General features: G+C 37.8%; 2 protein-coding genes across 9 annotated transcripts in view; one reads left to right on the forward strand and one right to left on the reverse strand.

Annotated features, from left to right (window-relative positions):
- The first annotated feature begins 211 nt into the window (after positions 1-211).
- alox5a (arachidonate 5-lipoxygenase a) lies at positions 212-8281 on the forward strand. Its single transcript, XM_008429600.1, has 14 exons — positions 212-489; positions 1776-1974; positions 2072-2153; positions 2221-2343; positions 2888-2994; positions 4473-4645; positions 4753-4899; positions 4983-5183; positions 5263-5349; positions 6100-6278; positions 6381-6502; positions 6711-6811; positions 6902-7072; positions 7209-8281. The coding sequence occupies exons 1-14, from the start codon at positions 340-342 to the stop codon at positions 7386-7388; spliced, it is 2022 nt and encodes a 673-aa protein (XP_008427822.1). The 5' UTR covers positions 212-339; the 3' UTR covers positions 7389-8281.
- A 431-nt stretch (positions 8282-8712) lies between these two features.
- marchf8 (membrane-associated ring finger (C3HC4) 8) overlaps positions 8713-12793 on the reverse strand; it is an 87712-nt gene continuing 83631 nt past the window's right edge. For 4 of the 8 annotated variants that reach the window (XM_008429607.2, XM_008429605.2, XM_008429604.2 and 1 more), the window contains one exon: positions 8713-11883. In XM_008429607.2, coding sequence (XP_008427829.1) covers positions 11579-11883 — 305 coding nt within the window. In that variant the 3' untranslated portion in view covers positions 8713-11578. Of the gene's footprint in view, positions 12027-12793 lie in introns of all 8 variants that reach the window. The other 4 variants (XM_008429603.2, XM_008429601.2, XM_008429602.2 and 1 more) reach the window with 1 other exon arrangement.

The raw sequence follows: 12793 nt of genomic DNA on the forward strand, positions 1-12793 counted from the left end.
AGAAAAATACCCTTCAGAAGTTGTGCAGACCCTCTTCCTTTGTCACTATGTTTTTCCAAGCTGATGACATATTTATATCATTAGGAAAATGCATAAGAGCCCATGGAGGTTTTTTTTTTCCAGTTTTAGGGTGGAGACACTGATGACTGGGTCACTGTAATAAATCTTCTTCCTCTTTTGGCCTCATTAGACACTGCTTTAGCATTTTTGAGTTTACGTCAGTGAAGGGCAGAGCTGCATCTGAACTAAAAGCCTTTCCAGAGTAACACTGTTGCTGCTTCTTCACCTTTAGACGGCATTTGAGGATTTTTTTGGGGTCCTGGCGTTTTGTGACCTGCCATGCCGTCGTACACAGTAACTGTTGCCACAGGGAGCCAGTGGTTTGCAGGGACGGATGATTATGTCTACATCACGCTGGTGGGTACGGAGGGATGCAGTGAGAGGACACTGCTGGACAAACCCCTCTACAACGACTTCGAGAGGGGGGCGGTAAGTGGAGTCACTGCAAAGTGGGAGCCGCGTGCCAAATTTCGTTCATTTTTTTTTTTTTTTTTTGATGTTCTGTACAAAAGCGTGCTTTAAACGTGAGCGGCCAGGTAGTTGGAAAACAGAGAAGTTGTAAAATAAAGTAAACTTGATATTAGAGGAAGCATTCATGAACTTCTGGAAATTGCCAAGCCTGCGGTGACACGTCTCTTCTGCTTACTCATACAGCACCGTTTACATTTTAAAAAGGATCATGTTTTGATAGAAAATTACTTGTTAACTTTTAAGGTTTTTTATAATCCAGTTTAATTTTAAGGTTCTTCTCCAGATACATTATCACAAAAACGTTTTTAACATCAGAAGCAGGAAAAAAAACTATATGAAACAAGAATATTGACTATATATAAAAAACTTATTTTTTAGGTTTAGATTAACGGTGCTTTTCAATCCAAAACTCATCATAACATTTTATGTTTAATTCTTCTTGAATTTCTGAGGCTAATCTAAATCAATGCCGAGAATATTAAATTTAGTAAAAGAGACTTGAATAAGAGAAACCTTAAAGTTGCATTGTCACTGCATTGCTTCATGGGGCAGTGACAGGAAAATAAGTTTAGGTTTATTTCTGAATGAAGGAGGTCAGACTAACAAAAAGAAAAAAAAAATACTTGTCAAATTTCCGAACAAATTGATAAATATATAAGGAATATTTTTTGGGGGGTTTTTGTGTGAAATTTAGAGTAAAGCAAATTATGGAGACCCTTTTTTAAAATTTTAACTAAAGTTATCCTAAATGTGACAAGCATTTCTGGAGCAACACTCCTCAAAAAAAAAAATAAATAAAAAATAAAAAATAAAAAAAGATACAAAAAAATAATAATAATAATAAAAAAACTGGATACTGTTTTATGCACAGTAGAAATAGTAAACTTAAAAAAAAAAAAAAAAAAAAAAAGGGGGTCAGGGTGTTAGGGTTATGGTTGTTTCAGTTTAGATAAAAGACAAGAAAGCCTAAACGTTTTGTAGAAGTAATTTCATCCATAAATGTTGCTGTACTGCACACAAATATAGTCAAATGGCTTGGACATTTCTAAGCCACATTGACTTGTCTAGATCTATGCAAGTTGTTGTCGAACATGTTAGACACACACTGTTTTCAAAAAACACGTCTGAGATTATCTTTAAATTTTTATTTTTTTTTACTTTTGTTTTAAAAATGTCAGATTCTGAGTGAGTGAGCTCATTTCCACAGCCCATGTTTTTCACAGTAGCCTCTGTTTAAACTGCAGGTTGACTCATATGAAGTGAAAGTCGATGAGAACTTGGGTGATATTGTACTGGTGAAGATTGAGAAGAAGAAATATTGGATGCAGGACGACTGGTACTGCAGGTACGTCACTATCAAGACCCCGTGTGGAGATTATGTGGAATTTCCCTGTTTCCGCTGGCTGGTGGACGACAAGGAAGTGGTCCTGCGGGATGGACGAGGTATTTACCTATCTGTCTGTCTAAAAAAAATAAAAAATAAAAAATTCTGCCTCACTCATCTGCTGAAACCCTCACCTTGCCTTTGCATCTTTTCTAGCATTTCTGCCTCAGGATGATAAAACCAGTATAGTAAAGCAGCACAGACAAAAAGAGCTGGATCAGAGAAGAAAAGCCTACAGGTAAGTTAGCTTTACTCAAAACATGCAGGAGATTGGGTTGTTTTAATGACATTTATTCTGTTTGTAGATGGAAAGAGTGGCAGCCAGGATTCCCTCTGAGCATTGATGCTAACAGACACAGGGACCTCCCCCGAGACATCCAGTTTGACAGTGAAAAGGGAGTGGACTTTATTCTGAACTACAGTAAGGCGTAAGTAGAACCATGTACACTACATAAAGGGACCATTTTTCAGTAGAGTCTATGTCTATCTCAGTACAATGAAGAGGGTTACTTAGCCTACATTTGCATTGTGGGTGTTTTTAAAATAAAAGGCCTTCATGAAACCTTAATCAGATGCAGAACTGATGCCTCAGAGCATGCTGCTATGTTATAATTTACCTTGGGGAAAGGAAACAGTGGTGTCATTGTGTGTTTATCACATGGGATATTTGCATAGTGCTTTCAGGCAGAAGTTTGAACTTGCTGACAGGCATTATAACAAACAACTGATGTTTAAAAGGATATTGTGCAAAAAGTGTAATAACTCGTAAAATTAAAAGTTGAAACGCTGATCTGCTTTATCTCAAATCCATTGCTAGAATAAATGCTGCTTCTATTTAAAAGATCACACCTAGCCTCTTCAACAAAATATCAAAAACCTGAGCCGTCAGATTTATTTGTTTAGTATAACTAAAACTCATTTTAATGGTTTAAAAATGTCAATAAATTAGTAATCCTGTTGATGTCTTTTCAGAATTGAGAACTTGTGTGTGAACAGCTTCATGAACATGTTTCAGTCTTCATGGAGCGACTTTGCTGACTTTGAGAAAATCTTCGTGAGAATCAAAAACACAATCTCAGGTCAGACAAACTTTCTGTTCTTTTCTGTAATTGCATGTTATGCTAATCTGTGCTACCCAATGCTCTGCTATGTTAGGCTGTATATTCTAAATTACAATATGTTGTTATTCTATATTATACTATGTTCTGCTAGTTTATGTTATGTTCCATTACACTACACTAAGCCATTTCACATTAATTAAAGTTATTAACTTTGTACAATGTTTTATTATGGGCAATGCTAAAATAAGCTATGCTTTGCTATGCTAACATGCGTGGTGTTGTACTATGCTACTGTTTTTTTTTCAAAGTAAGAGGGTGTGCTCCATGTGCTATGTCTTATGTTATGGGACTATTGTTTTAGATAATGCTATAACAAACTGCTAGGATGCTTGAAGTTATTAGGCTATGATAACTTCAATTATATTATGTTAAGCTACATTTTATGTGAAGTTATGTTTTATGTAATCTCACATGATTTTAATGCACCACAAAAGGCATTAATGTTACATTACAGCAGCTTTGTTGCTATACTACGCTAACTAATGCTAAGCTGTACATTTTGTTTTTTAATGCCATGCTATACTAGCTTAGCCTTAGGGCTTTATATGGTTTGCTCTGTTACCTTTGTTGTGCTTTGTTTAATGTTATGCTGTGAGTCTTGATTTTATGTAGCATAATGTAAGGCTACAATTATTACGTAAAAATAGGCAAAGTTTGGCTAAGTTAAAAGGGTTAGCATCACCACCTTACTCTTAGGCTTTTTGAAAGAAAGAAAATTATTTCTAGTAGTTTATTATGTATTATTACTCTTACTTGAGTAAAACGTCAGGCTACCCTGACCACCACAAATAACTTTACTGAATGAAGAACAATGATATTTTAACCAGAAATTCAGGAGTTTATGTTACAGTGAGACATGTTGTTTATAAGCAAGCTATGTTGTTTTAATGTTGCTAAGCCTGCTGAACAATGTCAGGTGAATATTAAGGTGAGGTCAAGTGAATATTAAGTAAAAAGTAGATATTGTCACTGGAAGCCCTTCACCTTATTCTAGCAACCTACTGTAAGCATTTATTTTGTAAATTACAACTTTTACTTCAGTAAAAGTTGAAGCAGTGATACTCTTACATAACCACAACTTTTAGCTACTCCACCCTCCTCTGACTACATTATATTCCAGTGTGCTGTGTGACAATATGTATCATTTATGAAGTTGTATTCATTATGTTATATTATGTTTTACAACATTAGAGTACGCTACACTGTGCCAAGCTATGCTATGCAAACACATATGAGGCTGTCATTTTAAGATTAATTATATAAAGTTCAGTAAAATTGAATATTATTGAGAAGTTAATTTGTTTCTGTTAATTGTGATTTTCAGATTACACACAATTAAAAACATTAGCCATATCAGGGAAAACATTTTAGTACAGCAATATGGGCTTCATGAAAAGTCGCTGTTTAAAAATTAATTTGTATTGCTTGCATTTCAGAGTATGTGATGGAACATTGGAAAGAAGACTTCATGTTCGGCTATCAGTTTCTGAATGGTTGCAACCCAGTGTTGATTTGCAAATGCACCGAACTCCCTGACAAGTTCCCTGTCACTAATGAGATGGTTTCTGTTAGCCTTGAGCGGGACTTGACCCTGGAGCAGGAAATTAAGGTTGATATTTCTCTGTTTTTATTCATGTTTTTTGACTTTCCTTTGGCAATTGTAACTTTTTGATCATCTCAGCTGAAGTGCACTTTAAAGCAGCGTTCTGCTTCCAGGCAGGTAACATATTCATGGTGGACTACGACATGTTAGAGGGCATTAATGCAAACTCCACAGACCCGTACACGCAGCAGTACCTGGCAGCTCCAATGTGTCTGCTGTACAGGAACCTACGGAACAAGATCCTGCCTATAGCTATACAGGTACAGCGAGCTTGGGCCCCTGTAGGCGGGACTATTTCAGCTGATTCCTTTCTGTATCTGAACTCTGGCTACGTCTTTCTCAGCTTGGCCAGGATCCAGATGAGAACCCAATCTTCCTTCCCACTGACGGTCAGTATGACTGGCTGCTGGCAAAGATCTGGGTACGATCAGCTGACTTCCAGCACCACCAGAACATCACACACCTGCTCAGGACACATCTGATGACAGAGGTGTTTGGTATCGCCATGTTCAGACAGCTCCCAGCTGTTCACCCGGCATTTAAGGTACAGCACTGTCAGGGATAGTTTGTTGTTTGATAAATTGATAGTTTTATCGATCGGTTGCTTTTCTTTTTGTTCTCAGCTACTCATCCCGCACATTCGTTTTACTATCGCCATCAATACAAAGGCCAGAGAACAGCTCATCTGTGAGTGTGGGATCTTTGACAAGGTTAGTTTCTGGACATTGAAATAATGTGGAATAAGCGCAACGTCTGTCCAAAAGCAACAAGAGAAAATAATAAGAAGGTGGTTTATTTCCAGAACTGTGGAGAGAACTAAAACCACACTCTTCCAAGGAGTGTGTGTCGAATTGTTTTTTTTTTTGCAAGTGTCCTTAGTCACAGGCTACATATTTTAAAGTCATGAACTTTAAAACATGAGGAAAGTAGAAAAATGACACTTTACAGTTCCAGAAAGACAACCTAAACCAGAAAGAGTGGCACATTTATTATGTTTTCTTTTATTATTACGAATCTCTGGGAGTTAGAGATACAGTGCAGCAGAAACGGTGGCTGTATACATCAGTTTTAGAAACGTAGTTGCAGAAATTTCATTCTTCTTCTTTTTAGTTAGATTTCATCAAAAAAACCTATTACTTCAGATATTTCACAACATCTGAAGTCTTCTGAAAAAATACATTGGTCAGTCCAAACACTTTATTTATAGACAAATAAATTAAATCTTTATTATTTTTTGTACACAAATTCCAGGTGTTTAGAAATGTTTCTCTACTGTCCTGATCGAGTTGCAGAAAATAGTCTGAAAAACTGTATAAACAAGATATTTTCAAATCAGACTAGCTTAGCAGATTCAGCTGAATATTTTTGGTTTAGACCCAAAAAGAAACAGCATTCATGAATAGTTAAATCAAAACCATCTATGCTGAAGTATAAGACGTTTTCTCATGTGCTTTATCAAGGCCAATGCAACCGGCGGAGGCGGTCACATCCAGCTTGTCCAGAAAGGCACGAAGATGCTGACCTTCAGGTCTCTCTGCTTCCCTGACATGATCAAGAGCCGTGGCATGGACAGTACGGAGGAGCTGCCCACCTATTTCTACAGGGATGATGGCTACAAGGTATGGGAAGCCACTAAGAGGTGAGAAACAATTTTCTTTCCAGTCCAAAAGGAAATAAATCAAAAAATGAATTGGGTATACGTTGGGCATGCGATTTATTCCTCTATTACTTTTCCCGGCAGTTTTGTCTCTGACGTGATCGGCATTTACTACACCAGTGACGAGAGAGTGCAGGGAGACGAGGAAATCCAGGCCTTCGTCAAAGACGTGTGCAGCTTTGGGATGCAGGACTTCGATTACTGCGGTACGTTGACTTCACAAACGGTCACAGAGCTTGGGAGACGCAGGAAAGCTGACTTGTGGTGACATTGCCTGAATGCTGGTGTTGTAACGTCATCCGGTAGTTTATCATCATTTGTGCAAGGGTCTTTTCACAGCGCAGCTTGCAAAATAATTGAGTGGTTTTGTAAAGACGGCTTTCTCAATTCTGTTTGCCTCCAATCTGTGCAAAGAGTTTCCAAAGTCTCTGAAGACACGCGATGAACTGGTAGAGTACCTGACTGTCGTTATATTCACCGCTTCATCCCAGCATGCTGCCGTGAATTTTGGACAGGTAGGTTGTTGAAGAATTTCTTTACTTTTCAAAATACACAAAAAACCCCAGATTTTCCATACATTTTGCTTCTTTGTATGCAATATGTAGTATGACTGGTGCTCATGGATCCCCAACGCCCCTTCTACCATGCGGAAGCCCCCTCCGAAGGAGAAAGGGCAGATCGATGTGAAAACGATCATTGAGAGCCTTCCTGATCGCGGACGGTCCAGCTGGCACCTGGGGGCCGTCTGGGCCCTCAGCCAGTACCAGGAGAATGAGGTTTGCAGAAAATACAAGCTGCCATTTAAACTGCATAGATGGGAGAGCTAAAATCAACGTTTAAAGTTGAATTAAAGAATATAGATTTATTTATTGCTGCGAGCCTTTTGACTAAACAAAGTTTCTTTCTGTGCAGCTGTATCTGGGTATGTATCCAGACGAACACTTTATAGAGAAGCCAGTCAAGGACGCCATGGGAAAATTCAGGAAGGAACTGGCAGAGATAACCAGGTCCATCAAAAGGAGGAACGAGGAAAAGAAGCTGCCGTACTACAACATGTCTCCGGACAAAATCCCAAACAGTGTCGCTGTTTGAAGAGCGACACTCGTCTGAGGCATAAATCGTCTTTCTGTATGTTAAAGAGCAGAAGACATTAAGGTTTCTGCCACTATGGAAAACATTGATTTTGTAATTTAGATTAGTCTATTTCATGAGCATGACTACAGATATAAAATAGAAAAAACATAAAGGGAAGACTCAGCTGCCGTTTGCAGGTAGCAACAAATTGACCAATCAGAGGAGTGTGCTGTGGAAATATGGATTCCACAAAAAGTTCAACTGTTTGCTTCGCTCTTTTTTTCATATTTATCACTTTATAAATAAACTGATATTTCATGTTTTCAACATAGCTCACTGTTATGGATTGCTAATCATATTTCTGTATCATAACCCTATTTAAAAAAAAAAAAAAAAAAAAAGATACTGCAGTCTAGTGACTTTGGAGGTATGTGCTCTTCAAATAAAACTATTGGTTTTGTGCGTTACCTTTATGAATCCAGTTTGCCTATAGTGTGAATTATCCCACAAGGGGAAAAAAGTCTTATTTATTTTGTATTCTGAATTTACTCTTCATAAATTTAAAGATAATGAGGCCATGTCACCAATAGGTTTGGCTAAACAGTTAAGACCATATTATAATGCCCATTTGCAGGGAATTGAGTAACTCAGTGTAAATCTGCTGGGCTTACTTAAATAACTTAATTGGCAAAATATGACCAACAGAATTTGACTGTATTGTATGAATATTATGACTGATGTAGAATCTGTGTATTTAAAACTGTCCATATGGATGGACTGGTATGAATTACATTGATTTGATTTATATTTCTGTAAGCTGAAGGTTGAATTTGACCCATTTGTTATGCAGCAACATTTACATAACATCTGTTGTACATTGGTGATATACAAATAAATATAAATTGTCAAAACTCAGTTTGAATAAATTTATTTCAGTGAAAAAACTCCACACAACTGAATTACAAATGCAGCTCTTTGTCACAAAGCTTAACCACTTACTGCTCGATTTTGTAGTGTGGATTTTCTGTCAAAATGTATAAATTTGGTGATGAGGTGTGAATACAGCATGACCAATAAATGCATTTAGAAATTGAATTGACATAATTGAAAATAACCCCAACCTACTAGATATCAGAATTTACACAACATTGATTGCAACATCAATCAATGTTGCAATCAACAAGACGGTGATGAGATTAAATTGGAAAACAAAATATTTTTCTGCCCCCACAAGGGCTCAGTAAGGACTAGATGAATATAATCCAACATTATATATTTAGATGAATTCTTATGAGTCGCACAAATCCTGTTAGCTTTACAGGAGCAGTCAAAAACACACAAGTGAAAAAGACCCAACTTAATTTTTATTTGGTTGTTCTTTTTAATTCTACATATTTGTTCAAACATTGGAAATCAACTGAAAACACATCAAGATTTCTCTTAAAAACTTACATACTTTTACCAAACTCTTTACAGTTACTACCTCAAAGCAAATTCACAGACAAAAACATGTGGAATGATATAAGACAGGAGGGGAAAACAGTCATATATGTTCAAGTCCAGTCAGTAGTAAACAAATGGAGCTTTTTAATGCAAGTTCCACTAGTCTCAGACATGATCCAGTATAATGAAAAAAAAAAAAAAAAAGAAAAACATCAAGGGAAAATACAAGAGAGCCGAGAGTAAAATATTGAGGTTGAAAGAGAAAGAATGAAGCTCAGTTTCCCAGGCATGAATTATGAACAATATGACAGAAATTTGTCAAGTGGATAATAAAACTTCTGGCTTTTCATGCTTATCTGAATCAATTCAAGTCAAAAGCAAATGACTATCAAAGAGAAATTTACATTAAAACCATCAACTTCATGAAAGGAGCCAGCTCCTGAGAGTTGAAAGTAAGTGGAAACCACAAAGTTGACGTTTAATCTTCTCTCTCAGGGAAACTGCAGCTCAAGTTCGAGGTGATTTCGTTTCTAAAAGTTAAATGTTGTGGCTTTTAGCTCTGGTTGCATATTTAAAACAAGTTCTAACAACTGATTTTAAAAGAAGAGAGAGGGAGAAAAAAATAAATCACTAAATATATGAATGAAAAACTGTGCAAAACACAAAAGCGCCAAAGAGATTTTCTCTTGTACATGCCTGGAGAAAAAAAGAAAAAGAGAAAAAGAGGATAGATGCAAGTTGCGTAAAAACTGGAAATAGAAGGGAGGGTTTAAAATGGACAAAGTGTACCCTATTTCTGATAAAAAATAAATACAAGCACAAAAATAAAGAATTTCGTTTTCCGCCCAGAGGACACCCTGACCTTTAAACACCTTTAGAGTAAAAGAACAACAGAAGAAAAAAAAAAATCTTAATTGCACTTTCTTAAATCTGTCTAATTGCACTGAGCCTTTTGGGTATTGAAGATTCTGGGAAGCGTCTCCGGTTCTTAATCAAACCTGACTTGCGGCGGCGACGGCTCCCCTGGCTCATGCTTTCTATTTAAACAGATCTTAAATCACTATGGGCTTGTACATAAATATAGTATGTTTTCTCACACAAAAAAATAAACAAACAAACAAAAAAAAAAAAAACTGTGCTTCTAAATTATTGCTGCTGCAGAGCAGTAACTCATCCTTATTGATCACAGATAGCACACTGGTATCGGTGAGTTTTTAAAAATGTTCTTTGTTGTTTGAATGGCTGTAAAATCTTGCATTGCTGAGTTTCCACAAATGAAAGAAACGGAGCCTAGAGAAATCAACCGCTGCCTGTTTCAGAGTGCAATTTCAGCTGCAAACCAGCAGGTGGCGACACAGCCAGCTCATCGTTTCCAACACAGGCTGCAAAGGTAAAGATTGTAAAAGTAAGGATCACCTTTATACCAAATAACATGTAGCTGGATGTAATGTGATGGAAACCCCCCCACCCCCCAAGAAATCATAGGCTTAATGCTGTCTGTCTGGTGACATAATACTAAAATAGACTAAATGGAGCATCCGAGTGTCTGGAAACAACTCGACAGCAATTTATCCATTTTCTCCAGTCCTCTAAAAACTCTCTGTAAAAACGGATATGGGTGGAATCTAAATGCCCTGTCCTGCAGAAGTAAAAATGAGGCAAATATTAAAGAAGCCACATTAACAATCTGTTGGGTTCTTAATCAGAGCAGGCTGTGAAGGTTTAATTAATTCCAGGCTGCACTGTGGAAGCAACAAAAGAAGAAGCTGAAAACAGTGAGCTGTTCATTTCTCGAGGCATGAAGTGGTAATGTCTCATGACTAAGCAAACACATCAGCTCACATTAAAAACTGCACATGAAATATCACGCTGTAAATACTGTGTCATTCACAAGATATTAAACCCCAAAAACAACAAAAAGAAAAAGTAATGCTGTTATACGCCTGCAGGCTCACATTACCTCCTCAAGACATGGAAATTATTCTTGCACTGTCCAGTTACTAGTAAAAAAAATATTTTTTTAAATTTTGTTTATGTTTTTAATCATTTTTAGAAAAGATTACATTCTCAAAGCCTTCAAAAAGTTCATGTGTTGGGGGCAGAGGAATGGGGTGTCAACCCTTTCCATTTCCTTCAGCAGGTTTAACCTCCTTTTACCCACCTCAGTTCCTTTTGTTTTTGCCATCAAAGGGGTAAGTCTGTAGGAATATGTGCATTTAAGGAAAAAGTTTCTCTGTGCTCTTCCCAAGGAACAAAACAAGAATAAAAAGCGAGGAGAATTAAAAGGGAGGGGAGGAGTTGTTGTAGAGCTTCAAGAAAAAACAAAAAAGTGCTTCAATGCATTTCCGAGGCCCGGTCAGAACTGGACCGGTGCAGAGATGGCAGTATGTGGAACGCTCCAGAGATGTACGGCGGTGTACTGATCCAACACTTACAGGAGGTAAAAAACCAACTCCTAAAACATGGAGGATGAGCTTCCAGGGAGTCTTTGTGTCTCTGATCTGCTCATCCGAAGGGGAACGTGAACAGTGCGTGCAGAGTGCCGAGCTCCAGGCCTTGTGTGACATTTATAGAAGTCAGTACAAACAATCTGGTCCCGGGGAAGGAAAGGTCAGAGTGCGGATGGAGAGTGCAGGTGGAATCGGGAGAGGACAGAGGGTCAGGTCTACCACCAGAGGAAGGGGAATGTCGAGCGCTACTCTTCCCTCCCGCTTGTTTCTGCAAGCACAAATGGGTGGGGTGGGGTTTATGAAATGAACTCTGTGTCAGACGTGGAGGACCTCCATACTGTATTCTTCTGTCTCTGTGTACTGAGAGGAGTTTGTGTCCGACTGGGTGGGGGCCAGCGCCTCCTTGCTCTCCAGGCTCGGCTCCATGAGCGGGGGCTTCTCCAGCGCCACCTTTTTACACGTGTCCGGCCGGTTCTGCACGTATATGACACGGTTGTAGGCCTTGAGTCTCTTCCATAGATGGATGTAGACCTTGCACTGGACGTACATAAAAACCAATCCGCCCGTGAAGCCGATGGCCACCACCACCAGCTTGGTCCAGAAAGGCCATTCCAGGATACCTGAGAATGAGAGAACCAGACAAAATACAAAAAAAGAGAATCATGTGTGCGAGTCAAACACAAAGCAGACGGCAATAAAATGTGCAAAAAGTTTGGAAAGAAAGACAGAAAAGTTGCAATTATGTGATTCGATTGGACTTGTTCTGAAAGGAAAAAACAAAAAAAAAGAAAAACTGAAGGAAAAGAGAAAGATGGCATGATGAAACATTTAAAGCAAAGCAGATCAAAGCAGAACTATATTATTTAATTCAAGCTTATATGGAGCAAAGGGAGCCTCACTAAACCTTTCACATGTCAAATTATATACCATAAACCAACAAAGTGGAAAGTCGAACATATTTTTTTTTAGAAAAGTCTAGAAAATGTGTCATATCTATTCAGCCCTTTTTTAAATTCCTAAATAAAAGCCTAAATGTCATCTAACAGTTTGCATCTATATATACTCTTTCTCAGAGTATATTCTCAGAGAAAGAACATTAATGAGTAGCTGCCAATGTGCTCAAGGTAACTCTGAGGGAGCTGCAAAGGTCTCCGGATCAAGTATGGAGAGAATAACCATCAGTAAGTCACTCTACTAATACGGAGGGATTAGAAAATCACCTCTGTAGTTTGCAACAAGTCAGCCTGCTTAGATGAGACCAAAACTAAACAGTCTACGAGACACAAACAAGCAAAATGGAAATCCAACACCCTGAGCACACCATTCAGACATTAAGACATGAGTGAAGGTGGCGGCAGCATCATGCTTCTTTGCAACTATTGTGCAAAGAAGAAAAGAGTAAATGTTTTAATATGTGGATGTGCAAATATGTTTAATACATAAACCCAAAAGACTAACAGCTGTCATGGTGATAAAATGTTAAGTTTGAAGGAATAAAAAAAAACAAAAAAAAAACATATTCTATATATA

This window comes from Poecilia reticulata, linkage group LG15, assembly GCF_000633615.1.
Source record: "Poecilia reticulata strain Guanapo linkage group LG15, Guppy_female_1.0+MT, whole genome shotgun sequence".
Lineage (NCBI taxonomy): Eukaryota > Metazoa > Chordata > Actinopteri > Cyprinodontiformes > Poeciliidae > Poecilia > Poecilia reticulata.

Coding starts and splice junctions, on each gene's coding strand:
- alox5a (XM_008429600.1), top strand. CDS start 340: ATGCCGTCGTACACAGTAACTGTTGCCACAGGGAGCCAGTGGTTTGCA. Junction 2,154..2,220: donor CAGAGAAGAAAAGCCTACAG/GTAAGTTAGCTT, acceptor TTCTGTTTGTAG/ATGGAAAGAGTGGCAGCCAG. Junction 6,503..6,710: donor GCAGGACTTCGATTACTGCG/GTACGTTGACTT, acceptor ATCTGTGCAAAG/AGTTTCCAAAGTCTCTGAAG.